Below are 20,573 nucleotides of genomic sequence, written 5' to 3' on the forward strand. Positions count from 1 at the left end.
GGTCTCAAGTGATTTAGTGAAGGAATATTTCAAGTTTGAATGGAGCTTTGCATACACATGTGTGCTTTACCATTTATTATTCAAATAGTTGATATATTTAAACATGTGCTCTATGTGTTAAGGCTTTTAGCATGAATGGCCATGGACCCATTAAAAGAGAAATGAGCATTTTGTGGAACTTTAAGTTTTTTAACATGATTTTGCAGGAAAGCAGATGTGATTTTCCCCAGAGGCATCTCCAGTTGTATTAATCATGTGGTGCATTGATGTGTTAGACTTCTACTGTGTGTTAATTAGATAATAAAGATTGCAAGATATTGTTCTGTAGGATACTAGTAAATTCAGGCCGTATTTTTCCAACGTGTGAAAGTTAGTATTTAACACCTTGTAATTTTGGAGTTGTGAAATAGGGTGATGGCAGTATAATACCAACCAAAAGAATAAGGGGCATTAAATGTAACAAAAGGGATTCTGCAACTGGAATATTTTCCAGATACCTTCCAAATACCCAGACAGATTAGGTTCATTAAGGATCAAAAGAGTGTGCTCAGGGATTTAACTGCAGGAGAGGCTGCTTTCCAGGGGATAGATCTCCCATAACTGTTTTTCATGGTGTGTCTACTAGCCAAAGGGATTGTAAGTATTCTTTGATGGTTTCTTTCTTAAAATGCATGATGTTAGCAAGAAAGGGGGTTACAGTACCCTCTTCATGTTTGCACTGTGAAAGCATAAATTATTTCCTGTAATAATTTAATAATGGCAGTGTGACTATTTAGAATGATGAGCCTAATTATAAAGCAGATACTTATGTTGCTCCACTTTATTTAATAGTCAACAGTTATTATAAATCATACAGGAGAAATCAGTCATTTTAAAACAATATAATGGATGGCATCTGTATATCCATGTAAAAGGTTCATCCACAGGTTGTCTTAAATGCACTATTTTGATCTAGGTTTCAGCTTAAAAGAGGCTGATCTATAATTCCTTGAGTGTCTGTCCTTATTTCATGTAAAGTCATAGACATCAGAAAAATTCCACAGCAGGCAATTCATACCAAGCCTCCATCTTACAAGGTTTCTGCATCTCCTGGTAGCAAAATTAGGAGATGTGTGCGATGTGCTGCTGTTGCTGCATGCTGAGGCGTGCAGTCACTGAAAGAAGACAGGACTGTGCAGTGAAGAATTCCTCCTCAGGTGTTCTCCTAAAGGAGCTTCAAGGAATGTTTGCTGTCAGTTGTTCTTAGGGATTTAGAATTGGGCTTTTGAAGGCTCAGAATGATACCTGATTTTTTTTAATTGTAGCTCTATGCATTCCATGATGTGTTTTAAATACTATAAAAGCTGACATACAGTATCTTAAAATTAGCGACAAAATCCTATTCATAAGGAAAGTGAATCAGATTTCTTATTTTTCCCAATGTTATTAAAGAAAACATCTAAGAAGGATATTCAGGAATTTTCATGTGAGTTTTGAAAGTTTACCCTGCACAACATCAGTTGCACATTTTTTCCTGAATATTGTTACTTGTTCTATAGTAGAAAAAGAGGATCTAGTCAGGATAGTCAGTCCAAGCATTCAAATTCATATGCAACTTTTTCATGTAGTAATAGGAGAGAGGAAATGTAAATATGTATACAAAATAATATATATTCATGTCTGTCCATCTAGCTAGTCCGAAGAAATTAAAGACATTGGATTTCAAAACTATCATTAGTATCTGAAATGATAACTTTTTTCTTTAATATTGTTTTGCAATATTTTATAGTGTACTTTATTATGGTGTTGAAGCCTTAGACACTCTGAAGAACTTGATTATAAGTCTCCAATATTTATATGGTTTGAGTATATAGATACTGAATTTGAGTGATGGTAGTGCTTGATACTTGTATTTCTGCAAATATGTTGTGTCTAAAAATCACATAGGAAGCCGTATATGTTGTTTCTGAAAATATTCTGGAGAAACTGTTGCTTGGGAAGAGTGCTATCAAAAAGGATCCCTGTTGCAGTGTAAGGAATACCTTAAAGCTGCAGGGAATGAAGAGCTGAGAACAGTTAATGGGGCAAAGAATTAGAGGCTTAGGCAAAGTCAGAGAGTCCTTTTCAGCACTCTGCAAAGTGAAATGAATTAATGGAGTGTTTATAATGTATGACTTAAGAGTTAGACCCTGCAGAAAGTTACTATCCAGAGAAGTAGGTAACTGCTTTAAACAGGGAGATCTTCTGAATCTAAAAGTGTAATGGACTCAATGCCTGACTTTGTTGATGTATTGAATTGGAAATTATTGACTTCTTTTAGAAGAGGAAATTTCATTGTTGTAGTGTGGGAATAGAATGCTTAAGAAACCTGCCATGTGGATGCTGCATTACCACACTGGGGTGCTGCAGCCTTCTTGCAGTTGTGATACACACAACTGCAAGTAGCTTTCCTTGGTGGCTGGGAAAATAAGGGTAACATATAACATAGGATGTACAACATTTTAAAATTAGATTTTTATTGCAGCCACAAAAATCAGGCAATAACATTAATTTGAAAATAAATTTCAGAAATGAAAACTGTATTTTAATTTGAAAATGGGAAAATATGCACAAATCTGAACACCGCTGATGTCATCTACAGGCTTCTCCTTTCTTGATATAATATAGAAAATATTTAATTAAAGTAGGACTTGCAATCCAAAATAGAATTTTTCTTACACTTTTTTCTTTCTTTTCAACAGATAGTGCCTTTGTGGATCGCCCCCAATGTGTTAACATTCTCTGGATTTGTCATGATTTTAGTAAATTATTTTCTAATATCTTCCTATGACTGGGACTACACTGCCTCAGGTAGATATCCTTGTGTTGTATGATTAGTGAGCTGCTTATGTCATACTTCTGAATTATACAGGGAAGTATCAGATGCTTGGATCTTCTACTCACTCCCTTAATGAAGCTCCATGCGCATATAGGAGGATCTGACCTCACACACGGCATTATAAATTTAGATCATTTTATTGAAAAATCTTACTTAGTTTTCTCTCTAAGTATGGGTTTCAGCATATGCTGCTTGAAGTCTATGATAACGTCTCATTTTATTTAAAGTGTATTCCAGGATTTAAGTACACAGCCAAAACCAACCCTTATGCTCTTCATAAAAATTTAATGGGTTTCCCATTTCTTAATACCTAAATGGGTGCTTGAACAAATTCATTTCCCTTTAATTACTCCACCTCTTGTTTGAGACAGCTTCTAGACAAAGAAGAAATAGTTTCTAAACAAATGCCTCTTGAAATGATGACTTTTGAATTCCAAGTCCATATGTGCTCCTCATGGCAGACCATGTCAAAAGCTTTTTGGAGCAAATGGCTCCTTAGCATTCAGTTCTGGGCTTCTCAGACCAGCTTGGAGCCTACAGAAAGTAATAAGAATCTCCCAGGTGATTTATATATAAAAATCTTTGCTTTCCTTTAAACTAGACAATTTGGTGAAGATTTAACATGTTTATTTCCTGAAACAATTATGTTTGGGATTTTTTTTTTTGCTGTCTTTCATTTCTTACACCTGTGGTTAGGTTCAGGAGGTATCCTCTGGGGTGAGCTGTTTGTACATTTATCACAACCATTGTAGAGGCAGGGATACTTGTTAGCAGTTTTGGTTCAAAAATAACCCTGTGTGAGCATTAAGTTTTCAGTACCAGCATATTATGTAGTTATTTGGCATCATCCTTATACATTTTGGGGATTTTTTAAATCAATGTAGCTCGTATTTACTAAGTTCTGTAACAAAAGAGCATCCAGCATACATCTTTGAATGGCATAATTTTACCCTGACACATTCCCAGTAGACACACATTGAACTTGAAGACATTTAAAATGGTGATTAAGCCTGTTAGAGTTGGGACCTCTATGCGAAGTTTGAGACCTCCATTTCACACGAGAACAGTGCCCATCATTTCTCAATTGATTGAAACCATTCATGCAACCTTATGAGCCTTTTGGGTATCATATATCAATCCCATACCTAGGATCAGAAATAAAGGACTTCATTTCCTGGACAGCTGGTTTTCATTCTACAGTTTGCAAATTTGCAGCTAGGACTCTGAACTTGCTATCTTTTCTTTCAGAGTGGCAAGATGAGGCATTGAGAGAAAGGTGGCCAGGGCATTGCTTTAGGTACTGGTGTTTCCCTGTCCAGCAAGGGCACACCTCTGTGTGCAAGCATTCCCTGTGTTTGGTGCCAAATGCCAGAAAACTGAGAGGGCTTTATGCTTACAGTTGTTTAGTGCTGGTGCAGTCCTTGCTGAATTATGTTTAATGTAATATAGAATGCTCTTTGGAACAAGGATTGGTTTCTTTAAAAAAAACAATGATAACCTTGAATTATTGCTATCAGCAGAGCAATAGGGGAACCCTGGGTTCTGTCCAATTCGACTTCCTTCTGTTTTTTCAAGGGAAAAAGAAAAAAGGTGCTAATATCTGTCCAGTCCAAAGGACATAAATTCCTGTTCAGATCTATACAGTAAAAGTGCTACGCAAACCCCATGTTGGCACTAATAATAATGATCATGCTTGAAAAGTACTTCTTTTTCCCTTTAGTATTACATTAACTGATTTGTAGATGGATAGTCTTCCCATGACTGTGAAAGCTTTTGCCTAGTTACTGTCATTGTTTTGTGCAATACCAGAGTCATTTCAAAACCAAAACCCCTCTACCTTCTGTTCTTTATGGTGTATACACATTCAAGCCTGCTCACTGCTTCTTTGATGGAGCTTACTGGTGACTTAAGGTCAAAACTGACTATTTCAATCTGTTTGATGTAGTGGGCTAATCAGTGGCAGGTTGTTCATATGCATAACTCAGTGGATTTCTTTGATGTTAACTGCCGTTACACTGACTCACTGCTTGATGTATTTCAGGTACCAGTCCTGGACTTGTTCCCACCTGGGTGTGGCTGTTCAGTGCTTTTACCACCTTTTGTGCTTATGCTTTAGGTAAAGTACAATGAAATAATGTACATGTCTGGCATCTTCATATAGTTTTATCTACTAGTGCACTACTGCTGATGGTGAGATGAAAAGGCATCGTGGATAAATTAATATAATTATATATTAGAGGTTCTGTGACTGCAGCTCTTATTCCTCTTGAAAGTTCAAATTATTTTAGAGGAACAATGGAAATCATTAAGTAACAGTAGTCATTGCTGTTTGGTTTCATAAGTCTTTTGCCCCCCATGATGACACTGTGAGAAGTTTCCTGACACAAGCATTAATGGAGGGTGTTTTCAAAGACAGGGAAAATAATGGTTACCCTTTACAGCAGAGAAAAAGGAAAATGAGTGTAGCGCTGTGTTTCAGAGTGTTAGGTGCTTCGGTGCTTAAGGTGTATGTCAGGAGAGATGGTGTGAATGTGGTGACGGGCCTGAGCTGCCTGTGGAGATGAAGATGTTTGGTTTTTTTAATTTCCTGTTGCTGTTTTTCTCCCATAATGCCTACACCTCAGTTTCAGTCTCAGATTCCATTTTTACTTTTTATACCACAATGTGGCTGTATTTTTAAGTACGTTGCACCTTGCTGTGCAGTGGTGTGAAGATGTAGGTCTGAGCTGGTGCAGATGTGGGAGTGAGATCCACATCAGCATGGTGTATTTGCTTCCTCTCATTCCAAAATAATCTCTCCACAATGTGGTGCAACAGAGGTAATTTTTGGGGGGACTCAAGGTAGTATATTTACATGGGCTGCACTCTGCTGTGTAAATGTACCTTTTCTTTGGAGCTGGTTCTTACAAGACTCTGCACTGCAGTGTGTAGCCATATGTTTTTGTGCCATAGTTAAGATACTTGGGCTAGATATATATGTCTTCTAGACGTACACTGCAATCTCGTGCAAAGATGCTGGCCATTTCTGGTGTCAGACCCATGCATGTAGAGCTATCTTGATTAACCTGGGAGTATCCCCGTGTGCAGACATCTCTCTCTGCATTGTAAATGCCTTTGCATTTCTGTTCAAGTGGCAAGCTTGTGCCAAAATTATTTTGTCCAGAATTTTTTTGTATTTGTACCATAAAAATCACTGGAACAACAGTCCCTTGAGTCTGACTACCAGTCAGATTTCCCTGGCAACTCTCTCTAATCATTAGCAGAAGCAGCAGTTTCTTTTGTGAAAATAATTATTTATGTAATTGTATGGAATTTAATGAAGTGGCTATTGTTTTATAAATAGGAATTACATATTGGAGCTGTTAGTGTATGACACCACTGAAAGCTCATTGGAAATTCAGCTTCTGAGGTTCTTAATGTACATTATTTGCCAGTGAGGCCTATAGTTCCTAATACTTGGAAGACAAGGAATATGATGTTGACAGTCAAAGCTATAATGAACTGATGTATGTGCAGATTTTTATGTCTGCTCTCCAAGCCACTTCAGGAAATATTTAGTCTCAGATTTAATTCTGCATGGCCAAAGTTTTCCTTTTGGATGACTGCAAAGGGGCATAATAACTAACCAAATATGCAGTTTTAATCTCTCTCAACTTCTTTTTAATGACACAGTTACTCTCATCAAACTCCCTAGCATGATGCTCTTTTTTCCCGCCTTTGTTAAGGTGGTTTTGTATCTTTTTCCTGTCTGTAAAATGGAGAACTCTTTGCTGGTATTTTGGATTACACTATTTAAAAGTTATATAAACTTTAATAAAACTGAAGATTCATAAACCTTTATGAGACAAAACTGTAATATAAGAATTCCAAAGCAATGGAAGTGTGACACAGGGTATGTTCACTATTGAACATACAGCGTTGTTGGCGTGAATGGTTTCAAACTGAAACCTAAACAGAAAATATTTTCAGTCTCCTAAAAAGCTAGTGAAACCACATGGAAAATGTGGGTAAAGGGTTGTGAAAATCCAATTTTACATATGTGTTATACAGTTCCTTTATTTTTCTCCATGCTCATTAGACTTATAAGCACTGTATTTTATGACACCATTATAAACCTAACCTTTTTCAGTGAAACTAATATTCCTGCAAAATGAAAACCACTCTTTCACTGTGCTGCATGTATTGCAGTATCTAGTATGAATATTCTTTTGGGCAATCGAAAATAATATATGAACAGACAAATCTTTTATCATTCTTATTTTTAAAATACTATTTTATGCCTATAAATAAATCGTCTCCAATTTGGGTAAATGTTCTTGAGATATAAAAGACCATAAACTGTTTAGGGATATTTACATACCTATTTGGTAGTTAAGTTTCAGAAATATCCTTTAACAAACTAGAGAATTTCTACATTTGTAGCAACACTATTCCAATAACCTCAAACTTATACGGTTTCTTTTCTGCACATTTCAGTAAGATGCTAACAATTCATGTTTGAAATCCTCTGTGAGATCTCTTATTTTCAGAGTTGTAAGAACTGTCCCAAGAGATTTGTGTTTGAGAGGAGGAGATCTCACAGCTGTTTAGGTATTCAACAGGGAGATGGTCTAAAACCTGTACAGAATGAAATCCCATGTTTTCCTGGTTTAGATCCCTGAAGTATATTTACATTAAACAAAACTCAGAGTACTGCCAAATAATCTGGAGAAGTAAGTAACATATGATCTATAGCAGCTGTGGAGTCTTTGGTCTCACTCTGCTGAGCTGTATCTCTGGTCAGTTTTGGGTTACTAATGATCAATAGCTAATAACTATTAGCTACAGTACCTTCCAAGTAACATTATAAAGAAAAACAAAATTCTTCATGTTATTTTGAGATTTAGGATAACAATAAGTAATCTGTAAGTCTTGTTCTGTATACTTTTTCCTAAGAGATTTGTCCTGCATATTTACACTTCACTTTAAGAAAATGTTTCTATTTTTCACCGGCAGAGGCACAGAGAAGAAATTAAGGGTATGATTTGGCAATACAACTAAGAAAGGTTACAGCTGCTAAACCCCCTTCCTCCTCCTCCTCCTCTCTGCATTCACTTCTCCCTGGTGCCACCTCCCTTCTTCTTTATACCATTCACAGTGTCAGTTCTGTTCAGTGACCCTGAAGAAAATGTAATGTTTGCTGTCTTTCCACCAGCTGAGCAGGCTGAGAGTTCAACAGCAGTTAACTCTCAGATTGACTCAAACTGTATTGTCCAGCTGCATCCTTAGAGTGAGGTCCAGTAGAGTGTTTGGGCATCTTTCAAGAACTTTAGTATAAGTGACCAACATGTAAACTCACCTTAACGGTAAGGTATTTGTAGAATCATAGAATCATCTAGGTTGGAAAAGATCTTTAAGATGAAGTACAGATATTAACCCAACACTGCCAAGGCCACCACTAAACCATGTTCCTAAGTGCCACATCTATGGGTCTTTTAAATACCTCCAGAGATGGTGACTCTACCACTGCTCTGGGCAGCCTTTTCCAGTGCTTGACTGCCCTTTTGGTGAAGAAATTTTTTCTAATATGCAATCTAAGCCTCCCCTGGCACAGCTTGAGGCTGTTACTTCTTGTCCTATCGCTTGTTATGTCAGAGAAGAAACCAGCACCTACAGCCTCCTTTCAGGTAGTTACAGAGAGCGATAAGGTTTACCTGAGCCTTTTCTTCCCAGTTCCCTCAGCTGTTCCTCATCAGACTTGTTCTCCAGACCCTTCACCAGCTTCACTGTGGTTCTTTGACCCCACTCCAGCACCTCGAAGTTTCTCTTGTAGTGAGGGGCCCAACGCTGAACACAGTATTTGAGGTGCGGCCTCACCAGCGCCGAGTACAGGGGGACAATCAGTTCCCTGACCCTGCTGGCCACACTGTTTCTGATACAGGCCAGGATGCTATTAGCCTTCTTGGCCACCTGGGCACACTGCTGGCTCTTGTATACTAAGATTTCAACCAAAAGACTCTTTAAAACATCTTATGTAGGTACACACACACATACATTTTGTGACATTTGGTCTTTGAGGATGCCACGTAACAATCACGTAGGCATTTAGCATCAGGCAACCTAAATGCCTTAGTGATACTACTCCAGAAGTGGTCTGAAGTCTCAGAGGGTCCACAACACCAGTAGATGAGCAAGGTGTCCTATGGACACTTTTCAGTGCTTTCATTGAGAAACTGATCATAGGGGCTGACATTAAAGTGTTTAAAGACCACTAGGGACAAGTTAATTATGAATGTCTTTCTAAAGCTCTCAGCAAAGGTGGCATTTAGTTTAAGAGCAAAGGTACAGACAGAAAAATTATTTGACAACTGAAGCAAATAATTTAGAAGCAATCCTAACATGTTGGTATTGAAGCCTCAGAGGTGCTTCAGTTTGCTGTCCTTGATGTATTTTTCCCATACGTTATGTATGGCAGAAGTGAAGTGTATGTGAGGGAAGTTACTCCTTTTGTTGTGCTCTAACTCTTTTATTTCTTTCCTTTTCTGATCCTTCTAGATTCCATAGATGGGAAACATGCTCGAAGGACTCAGTCTAGTACTCCTCTGGGAGAATTATTTGACCATGGGCTGGATAGCTGGGCTACCTCCATTTTTGTGCTTTCTTTTTTTTCTGTCTGTTCCCGGGACAATGGGAAGAGTGGAATTTCTGTATATACAATGTATATATATTTAAGCATTGTCTTGTTTAACTTTATGTGTTCACACTGGGAGAAATACAACACAGGAGTTCTTTTCCTTCCTTGGGGATACGACATAAGCCAAGTGGTAAGTATTTAGCATTCCTGCTTTGGTTTTATTTCTTTTAACTGCATTAGTGTTTTCATAATATTACAGAAATAGAAAAACAGAGCTCAAGGCAAATATATTTGGCCAGGATTTTGAATGTGAAATAGCATAACCCTAAAAGTAACTCAAAAATATTTCCTGCATTTGCAAGGAAGGGATGCTCTAAAGCAAATTGTCAGCATCAGAGATTCATTGCCTTTCAGGAAGAAAAAAGGCTTGCAGCAAGCCTAGCAGTCAGATATGCTCATAAGAATGTAATTTAACTACATTTGATTTGTGGTATTAACAAAAATTATTGTGCTATCTGAAGCCATAAGCAATTTTCCCACCAACACTGGGCTCTGAGGCAGTATGTGAATTAGTTCAAGGAGTATTTATTAATAGTAATTATGCAGCTATACAACACTAGACCTTCTCAATCCTACCTCTTCCATCAAATGTTGTGTTGGAAGCAGCATTGTACCTATACAGCGAGCATCAACTGTTTCAAAGTGAGTTTTACCCTTGGGAAAAAAGTAAGTCATACCATAAGAGGTTTCCACTCTGAGAATGGCATTCAGTAATGTGAATTACATATCAGCCCACAGCCAGTCCCCATCTGAGTTCTTGACTGGCTTACAGCCCTGTGAGGTGGCCCTCTTCAGAAACATGCCAGGGTATCATGGTGAGTGGTGGCCTCCATGCAAAAATGAGCAGGAGAAGTAACAAGCTCAGTGCACTGCCAAGGGCCTAGCACTGGGATTTCTGGGCTGTCTTACGTGTTTCTTATACAGCCAGGTTCTTGCAGCCTGAGAAGCACAGTCCCAGTCTTCTGATCTTCCTGTCACAGGCATAGGATGAAAGGTACAGCCAAATATATATAATTGAAAATAAGTTTGACAGATATTTAAATATGTGCTTTAATGGAAATACAGTATTTAAATTAATGGCTGCAGATGTATTGCTATAAACATACTCAGAATCCAGTGGTTTGAGAACAACTGAGATGGTGGTCCAGCTGTGGTACATCTGTTTCGTCCCCTACAAAATAGGTCCTGGGAGAAGAAGTTGGCTCAGGACTAGGACATTAGGCAGCCAGCTGGTCTGCAAGGTTCAGCCATGTCTGTGTAAGGTTTTCTAGTGAAGTTCTTCCAGCAGGAGAGGAACAGCTATGTTCAAACCTATTTCACTTGCTGCTCAGATGATCACTGTAGATATATATGTGGATGTTTAAAAAGCTCTTTTAGATTGCTACAGCATCTGAATAATATTCGTGGTTAAATGTGGGAGTGGGTATCAATTAGTGGAGCAGTACTGTTAACTCTTGTCAGTGCCTTTTTGTGACCTATGCCTCTGTCACTGCTTTCCCATCTGGGAAATAATGGTAGTAACATTTCCTTGCCTGACAGAGTTGTGGTGAGGCTGGATTTCAGAAAGTTTGCAAACTGCTTTGATTAACTTGGATGCAAGGTGCTAACAAGTGCTATTTCCTGTTCCCCTTTGATACTGAATTGCTGTCCCACATGCTCATTTCTAGTAACTTCTGTGATGATTTGCTTACAGTCTAAATGATAAGGATATAAATGTAAGGATTTTTTTGATGCACGATCAGCAGCAGCAGTGGAAGACAGTGCTACTGAATTGTCTGTATGTCAGTTTACCCACCTGTGAAAATCAGCTTTTGTTGTTGTGATTGCCCATGAACAAAGAAAAGAGTACTTGTAGATCAAGGTAGTATTTTTTCCATTAGTCCAAACTCCATTTCACACACACCGGAAAGTCTGGGTTTTTTTCAGGTGTACTCACCAGTCTAGTAAAAGATCTCAATTCCTCTACAAAAATTGCCTTGCCCTTGTTTTGTAAGGGGCAAAGGAATACAATCATTCAGCAGATTTTGTATGATGCACCCACTATTAAAGGTAGCTTTTCATCTCGAGCTACTTGGAGGTGATGAGGATGCTGAGGACCTAAGCAAATGGCTGATGATGAGTAAGAAAGGTAATGTTCCCCTTGCTGTTCTTTTCCCTGCCATGTACCTGCCAGATACTCCCACAGCCACATTCAGAGACTGAGAGAATGGAAGCACTCACAAGCTGCTTTCGGACTGATTCCCAGCGTTTAGTTCACTATTTCGTCTGTGGCATACCTAGCTGAATTGCTGCACAAATGCGCCTCTCTGCTCTGTTCTGAATAACTTCACCAACAACATGATGTTATCACATTGGCATGTCAGACATTCAGGTAGTCCAGTCCTCTGCTTCTGCTTTTAAATTTGATAGTAGCCCGGAACTTTGGACTGTGTTATCACCACGAAGGTCAGGAAATACAGTAATTAGTGTAAGTGTGCAAATAGATAACTGTTGACCTTAATGAAAGCATTACTGGCATGAAGCTCTCAGGACACTGCTGCTGAGTCAGCTCCACTGTATGTAAACACTCCCTGGCTCTGTGTTAACTGCGGTGTTAGGAGAGCTGCTGTTCCTCATGAAAAAATACCTCATTGTAGATGGAGAAATCCCTGGGGTTTATGCAGATCACAGTTTTCTGCGAGTTGACGACTCATCAGAATTGGTCACCTAATTACGGTAGCTGGGCTGTAATTGGCACTCCAATTAGCTTTGATTACAGCAGACAGCTGTTTATAGGAAGCTGCGGTTTGTAAACTTGAAAAATGTCTGTAATGTGTCTGAGAGATGCTTGGTCAGAGGAATGCTTTGTTTGTGCATTCAGAATCAAGGAGGAGGTGTCTGCAGCAGTGAAAACTCTTCCCCTCTCTCCTCTCTCCAGCACAAGGAGCTGCCTTGTGCCAACTCTTCTGTGGGCAGGAAAAGATGCAGGAGAGGAGCCTCTTTACACCGTCTACACACTTTCATATGCCTTAGAGTAAGCACGCCTATTAAACCCCCAAAAGTCATTATGAGAAGTCTGTAAAAGAAACCTTTGCTATGTTCTGTGAGAAGTTCTCAGGTACATCTTGTGAAACCAAACATTTTTACTTTGTCACAGGCCCAACCAAAGAAAGCTAATACCTAAAGACAAAACTTTCCAGATAAAATGAAATTTCAGGCGTCTTGCCATATGGCCATTTTCACAGACAGTTTGTGTTTGTGTGTTAATGGAAAATATTTCAACACCTGAACAATTAATACTATTGGAACACACTTATGAAATTGAATATTACAGAAAAATCAAAGTTGTGGGTTTTTTTGGTGTTTGTTTTTTGTTTCTGTTTTTTTTTTTTTGTGGAATCATACAAAATTAAGATCACAGCCAGAATATTTTTTCAAAATGATGAAAAAATGTGTTTGATTTTTAAATGTGTGGTACATCATACAGCATCCTCAGTGCACCTGTGTGTAAAACAGAAATGATGAATCATTAGGAAGAAGAAAAAATACAGAATTTTCCCAGTGTCACATTAAAGAAGTATTCTGAATGTACAGAGGGACAAATGTGATTACATTGCTGTGGTTTACAGAACTGTGGCAAGGTAGGGAGCCACTGCTCAGAAGCCAGGTGTCCTGTTGTTCAGCCATATCAAAAGGCCTACAAATTAACAGGTTTTTATCTGCATAAGTACTCCTTCTCCTCATAGATAAGGCCTTGGCAAGCCAAAGATTTTCCTGGCCAGATGCTGCAGTTGAATCCAAGATCGTATATGTCTGACACTAACTTGCTACATAGTCCTGACTTGTGGTATTTAATTTGGACTTGCCATTTTGCAAAAGGTTGCAATTATTTTTACTTACTAAAGACTGCATTTGTATCTGAAAAGTAGTAAAACTGATCTATGCCAGAGAGATGAGGAGTAAAAAATTACTCAGCTACTAATATAGCTTAGATCAAGGGGCACAGCCATTTTCCAGCTTTCTAAAGGAGGTCTTTGGGACTGCCTCAGTGAAGTCAAAGTTACATCTTCAAAAAAACCACACCAAAAATTTGAAGCCAATGAGTGTTTTTTCATACCCTACCACTGTTAAATCAGAGGCAATCTTAACCTGTGGGTACTGCATCACCAAATCCCAGGGCAGGGGTTTTCCCCGAGAGCCTGTTGCATCAATGTTCCTGTTCCTAGAGGTGTGCTGACATCTGACAGGGATGCTCATGACTGCACTGCCAAAAGTACTGACTGTAATAACAGATAATATCAAAGTTCCTCTTTTATCACTTGCCAAAAAAGTCTGTTCAGAATTCAACTTGTGAGGGTAAATTCAGGCTCCACTAGAACTAGTTGGAGTTTTGCCATCAACTTCGATGGGGCCAGGATTCCGTCTGTCATGTCTTATGCATAACATAATGCAATTTCTGCGGAAAGCCAAATGGTAGCTCTGCTGTAGTCAGTTGCAAAATGAATTATACACGCCTTTCATTTAGACCAAAATTTGACTCATTGTCTTCAATGGCCCAAGATGTAACTCTCATACTAGTGCTTCTCCGCTGCAGATCTGTTGTGCTGCTTGTTCTTGCACAGGAGAATCAAACATCCAACTCTGCAATGCCAATTCAAGGAAAACTCTAGAAGAGCTACACACTGATAGGGGAAGAATCTGGAATGTAGATACAGAGAAGCAAGTGAAGTTAAATATAGTAATATCTATATGTAATAAGGAGTTTAAGCAACATCAGCGTTTGCTACTAATCTGTGATCTTAAGCAGCAGGTTATCTAAAAAGAAGATTTTCATTGTATCTTTGAATTAAAATGGGTGGCCTGGGCTAAGCCAAGAAACAGGTTTCAAGGTAGAACAGCATTCCTTGAGGACATGGGATTAAGGGTACAAGGGCGGGGGAACCACTGCAACACTGCATTTGAATGTTACACACTTAAAATGGCAAGATTTCTCCAATTTGTACCATGTATGAGGTGCTACAGGTAATACAATGTGAAATGTATTGCCATAGGAGCTGTAGAGTTTTGATTGCATTAAGATTGCTGACCTCAGCCGGATCACAGAAGTATCTCTGAAAAGAGAGGAAGAACTTCATTTACATCTCTGCTGAAATTGATAGTGCTTCAGAGAGACTCAAGAGTCTTATGTATGAGTCCTTTCACTCCTAATGATGTTTGACTACGTGTTTCTTTTTGTGCCCTGTAATGATGTTATCTTTCAAACAAATATCATGGAAGGCTTCAGCTCACTCCCCTTCTTTTTATTTATTCACATTAAATCTATTATTATTATTTCAGGTGAGCTTAGGGTTTTTTTTTCCTCTCTCAGTTATTCTGATATGATCAGTTCAGGGGGCTGAGCTGCAAGAATAACCACATTGCCAATTCTGAAGTCTGTATGCAGATACAAGAAAGTGTATGTACACTGGGGAGACCTGGCATTAAAAAGGGATTTAAGAATTTTTGTTTTGAAAAAGTAAATCTGTAATATTTACCAAATGCAGACAGATGCACACATTGCAGGGAAATGATGTGCTTTCCCCACATTTTATATGTTTTAAATAACTCCGTGACCCTGAAAGCTGCTTCACTGCTTAGAAGTATGTGTTTTGGAATGGTAGCATAAGATCCTGTATTGTGGAGACAGGAGGAAAATAGCAGCTTGTATTAAGATGATAAGCTAAATTCCATGTCTTTAGAAGTAAAGGATTAAAACTACATTATCTTTTTTCCTATAGGTATTAATAGCAGCATATCTGCTCACAGGTTCTGTTGGTGTGGAAGTCTGGCACAAGCCTCTTCTCTTTGGTTTTTACATTACAGACGCATTAGTAATCTTACTTATAGGTAAGTGTCCAAATCCATGCAAAACTGTACTGCTTTTTAATTATTTTGTCAAGATACTTCTTTTATTTCCTTCTTTTTATTTTGTGTTATTTAGTCTAAAAAGCCCATATGAATGGGGCTGATTTGAAAGACTAAAACTGGAAAACTTCAAGAAAGGAGATAATTTTGGAAACATTCTTCCTCACTGAATTACTAACTGTTACACATAAATAATACAAAAAATGTTCCTTATCTGGAACATGTCACTCCCGTTTACATATATTATAAGTTTAATGTTTTGGCCTGCAGCACACTATGCTCCAAAACATTATAGATAGAAGGAATAAAGACATCATTAAATAGTCTTATAAGGCACAAAGTATATTTGAAAAGAACCAGGTGAATTCTAAGCTCTTCTTTAGACTTAATTTCAGAGCAGAAGTGATGCATTTTTCATACACAGCTATACCCTATTTGTTCATCATCTGATACTGTCTGTGTAGTTTGAAATAAGCATTGAACATTTTTCAGCTGCTATAGCTAGACTGCGAATGAGAGCAGTTACATTCTAATGAGTTAAAACCATGGTAGTCTTAGCTAAAATGTGTGTGTGCGTGTGTGTGTGTGAAAAATGGCTTTGGTGTCCTGTAAGGTGAATAAATTAGCATGTAAATTTGAGGGATTTTTATATAAGCATGCAAGTGATGAGAAGAGGAAACAAAAAACCCCTGTTTGACACAGAGAGTTTAGACTTACATCCCAAGAAGCTTCTTCAGTTCTTGAGCCAAATGGAGAACTTTGATATAGGTGCCCACCCAATGCTGACACTAAGAGCCATCTGAGCATTTCAGGGGGGACGTTTGAATCCACTGCATTGACATGTGCTCTCAACACCCTTTATCGTTGTGAGGTCTTCAGCAGGGACTGCCTCCAGCCTCAGCAGTGCTTCCTAGAATTGCCAGATTGGAAAGGACCCTGCATTCAGGCTGTGCTTTCTAATGAGTACAAGTGTAAAAGCACATGGTTTTGCAGACCTTTGTGCTTTACCCAGAGTAAAACTGACCCTGTGTAACCAAGGGTATTGTCTAGTCGTTTTCTTGTCAGGCCTGTTTTAGGCACGCTGAGGAAAAGAAGGAAAGAAAGTGGAAATAAAGCAGTGGTTGCCTTTTCAGTAATCTATGATTTATTCAGCTTGTCAGAGGTGTAGCTATAACATGCCCTCTGGTGGCTGGCAGGGCAGATGGATGGGGAGTGATTTGTGCCCTTGAAGAAGTATCACAGGTCCAAGAGAGGTGGATGCTGGCTTGCCCACAGGCAGCAGGTTAGGCCTGCAATGGCATAATGTGCTAGCATGGGCAAGTCTATTGAAAACGCTTGGTCTGTGCTACACGCATGGCTGCTTTTGTTCCTGTCACTAAGGCACATGACAGCCAGTTCAGTGAGTACACTGATGTCTTTCCTTGTGCTTGGGAAGCCATGGGTGAAGGTTTAATTCAAACTGCTCAACATATTGGGAAGGTTTGTGGTAGGGAAGCATGTCAATGTCATCAAATCTGCAGAAGTGAGCATCCTTTTTCATATTCTACCAAAACCAGCTGCAAAGCAAGGTTTGATGGACTATTCCATTAGCATTAGAAAGAAGTACTGCTTCCGTCTCATGCGGTACACTTGCATGAATGGAACTGTGAGCAGAGAATTGAGTGTTTCTTCCAGCATTGTCTTCAGCAGAGTAGGCATAAGTAAGAGCCAAAAGATTTATTTTAAAACACACTCTCACACTCTCTCCACAATGCCATTAACAGGGCCACTCTTGCAGCTTAATTATAGCTAAATATGGGCTTAAAGTATGCAAGAAATGATCTTGCTTGACTCTGCATTACAAAACTCTCACAGTGCATGGTAAATCTCTTAAAAACAGACACTAAATTTAAATATTAAAAAAAGGTAGAATCCTTCCACTGAGGATCATGCTGATCCAGAAAGCACAGGTTTGAATCTCAGCTCAGCAATAGCGCTTCTCATTGGAGAAGCTGTATGCAGCGAATATGGATATATAAATTGTTTTGGAAGCTTGCACTAAATTGCAGGACTCCACTGTGATTGCAGGAAAAGTGTTGATGTAACCTACACCAACAGCTAAGCAGACAGGAAGACAAAATTATTCTCTCTCCCTTAGAGAGGCTGCAGCAAGTGTGTCTTGCTCAGCCAGATCCATTTGTATCAGAAAGCCCCCTCTCTGGCATGCTCAGTTAAATGCCTCTGTGGCTAGTTAAAAAACAAAGCGATGTAGTGGGCCCCTGATGCTTTTTATGAGTTAGTTTCCCAGGACCTTGAGAGGAGCCATTAAACTGTAACTGGCTGTCCTTAACCGTCTGATGGCATTTAGTAGTCACTAGTGGTCCTTCTAACAATGAACCTGTAGCTACTCCATCAATACTTGGCATTCATTTCACACTTTTACTGTTCTGCACACAACAGGAGTTCAGCTGCTGAGCCGTCACTCTCCAAGAACAGCTGGGCTCTATCTAGTACCTTCTGTAGTGGAAAGGCATCCAAATGAGATGCACAAGAGTGGAGGTTTTCAGACTTCTTTCCAAGGGTTTCTGGGGAAAAAGCCCCATCAAACAGGAAGACTAGCCCACGTGTAACCTAAGGATGAACTCTGCAAATGTACCTCCTTCAGGGAAGCTGTGGTATCACCAGGTGACACTCACTCCCTGAAAATAATGGACTTTTTATCAGGTGCCAGACCACACAAAGATATACATAAAAGTGCAGCAATGGCAGTGTTTAGATTAGATGTTTTAAGAAGGCTTCCCAAGAGAGAGCTTAACATATGTCCCTGGGAACTCTCTAGCACACTGTGAACACCTGTAGGGAGGCCATGTCTCAGGCTGCTGAACAGAGATCTTGGAGGACTCCCCTGTGAATCAGAGAAACTTCTGCATAGTATTTTATGGGAACTTTCCACTTGTCCACTGTAATTTTCACAGGCAGTGAATGCAATTCCATCCTGCAGCTCCAAAACACACACCTAGCTGGACCTCAAACAAATGAGGAAGGCCATTTTCCTGTTTCCACAGTGCATTGTCCTGGCTGCTAGACAGAAATGCCTTTTCTCCTAGCGCAAAAGCAGCCAGACCTTTCTAAAGTGATGTGCCTGTGTGCTCAGCTGGAACTAATTACCTCTGCTCTCAGCAAGGCTCCTGTGGATGACACTCCAAAAGCTCTCTTGGGATTTAACCACAGTTGTCCCATAGCATTATCTGGCTAACTAGGGTCCCTTCAAAGGGCAGCACTGGGGTGAGAGCTATCATTTATTTTCACCCCTCCAGGGTATCCTGAATGCCTAGCATTCCTTGTCACTGTGTCATCAGGTTGAGAGCGATATAAAATATTTACAATAAGCATTTTAAAACAGTCAGTTCTTCACATGAAGTCTGTGGTGCTATAGACTTTATAAGAAGGTTTTCACTGACAGGTAAACGTAGTAGTAGCTGAGGGAACAGCATCACTATTGATGATGGTTTCTGTCTCACATTGTAATTAAACAAACTCTAATAAGTACATGTTCTGAACGAAGCATTTCCCATTCTTGGGACATTCATGCTTGCTGTCTATGAGATAGATTTTATAATGTCTAATGAAATTTGAGTTCAGGCTGCAATCCTTTCCTCACTAGAGACATTTATATATCTGGTTTCCTCTACCTGACTCTTCCTTTCTGTACAACTTATTGCAAATTTCTTTCAGTTTGTAAAATCTATTCAGAATTGACCAGAGGACACAGAAGTTATGATGGCATGCACATAAACAAGCATGTTTAGGTGTCAAAATGTCAGCTTCCTTAGGAAGCCAGGTTGGAAAAATGACTTCTGGATGCACAGAAAGATTCCTGCTGCTCATTAATTGCAACCACAAGAATAAGCATTGTGGGTAAAGGACCAATAAAGTGTGAATCAAAAATGTTGTGCTGCATCAGTGTGCGGCACATGGGGCAGACAGTTCTGTGATCCGGAGATGGTGGCACATTTGAGTCCACTCTATCTGGCTACTGATGCCTGTGGCAAAGCTGAAGCGAATTTTCAGCGTGCAGGTTTGAACATGAAATGTGAATGGAATACTAACATCTGTCAGAGAGCTGGAACTTGAACTTTCTTCTGGAGATGGGGCCAAAGCAGTCAGAATTTTTTCCTGTGATGTGAAATGGGATGGGCTCTCTGCTGACTTTTGCGGAGTGTGTGTTCCTTGAGGTTCACTCCTTCTCTGAGCTATTGAAGTGTATAAAACAAGGAGTAAACACGTAAATGAAAACATAAAAGCAACAAAAAACTGATGAGACCAACCCACAAGATTTGAAACATGCCAAGTATTTGAATTCCTTCATAGTAGGAAAGCACAGTTAATCCATCTAACCTAGTGCCCTGTCCTTACACTGTCCTACAGTCTATGTATCAAAGTAGGACACAGAAGTCCTTGCAGTGAGTAATTATACAGCAGCCTGCCTTTTTATCAGTGTCAGAAAATGTTTAGGAGGCCACAGTCAAATTATAAATTGTTTCTGTCCCATATGGATGAAGTCATTCTGTAGTGATTTCCTATAGTTCCCATTGCAAAGCAGCTGATGGTTCTGCCTTACTGATGGATAGTTGAATGATTAAATGTTAAGTGGTATGTTTACAAAATGCTATCACTCCGACAGGCTTTAACTAGCCTGGTTTGAAAAGTGTGGTTAAAGTGAGTTGGCTTCTATGTGTCTGTCACCAATTTAACATTTACGAAAGCATTGTTGTGACAGATTGTACGAGACTTCGTTGAAATAAAGGGCATGAAATACTCACCTGTCACTTGAGATATATATAAAAAGTGGTTGATGTCATGTTTACAGTAACTCATCCGAACCAGTCAGAACAATAAACCCAGAAAACCAGAGCACTGAAGGCCGGAGGCAGGGCAGTGTCACGGGATACTAATGACAAGTGGGAATGGGCTTGGTGGTGTTAGCTGCGAGGAGTCATGTCACAGGTGCTGGGAGCCCCAGAAGAGTCAAATGAGGGGGCTCACCTGGTGGAGTCCTTCTGGAAGCTAGCCTGGGCTTTTCAAACAAAGACACTGATTCTCTGGTGTTCAGTTCTTGCTGTGCCCAAAAAAAGAGACTGATGTGTACATGCTGTGTGAACACAACTACATCAAAGAAGC

At 39.3% G+C, this 20,573-nt stretch overlaps 1 protein-coding gene across 1 annotated transcript in view; it reads left to right on the forward strand.

Moving 5' to 3' along the window:
* Window positions 1-20,573, forward strand: part of LOC133212971 (ethanolaminephosphotransferase 1-like) — a 54,900-nt gene that overhangs the window by 18,409 nt on the left and 15,918 nt on the right. The window contains exons 3-6 of the mRNA XM_061354875.1: window positions 2,721-2,829; window positions 4,899-4,973; window positions 9,392-9,660; window positions 15,287-15,395. Of these exons, the coding sequence (XP_061210859.1) occupies window positions 2,721-2,829; window positions 4,899-4,973; window positions 9,392-9,660; window positions 15,287-15,395 (562 nt within the window). The remainder of the gene's footprint in view (window positions 1-2,720; window positions 2,830-4,898; window positions 4,974-9,391; window positions 9,661-15,286; window positions 15,396-20,573) is intronic.

Source organism: Neopsephotus bourkii, unplaced genomic scaffold, assembly GCF_033783945.1.
Source record: "Neopsephotus bourkii isolate Nb327-2 ecotype Australia unplaced genomic scaffold, CSIRO-AGI_Nbou_v1 NB_753, whole genome shotgun sequence".
In the NCBI taxonomy this organism is placed as follows: domain Eukaryota; kingdom Metazoa; phylum Chordata; class Aves; order Psittaciformes; family Psittacidae; genus Neopsephotus; species Neopsephotus bourkii.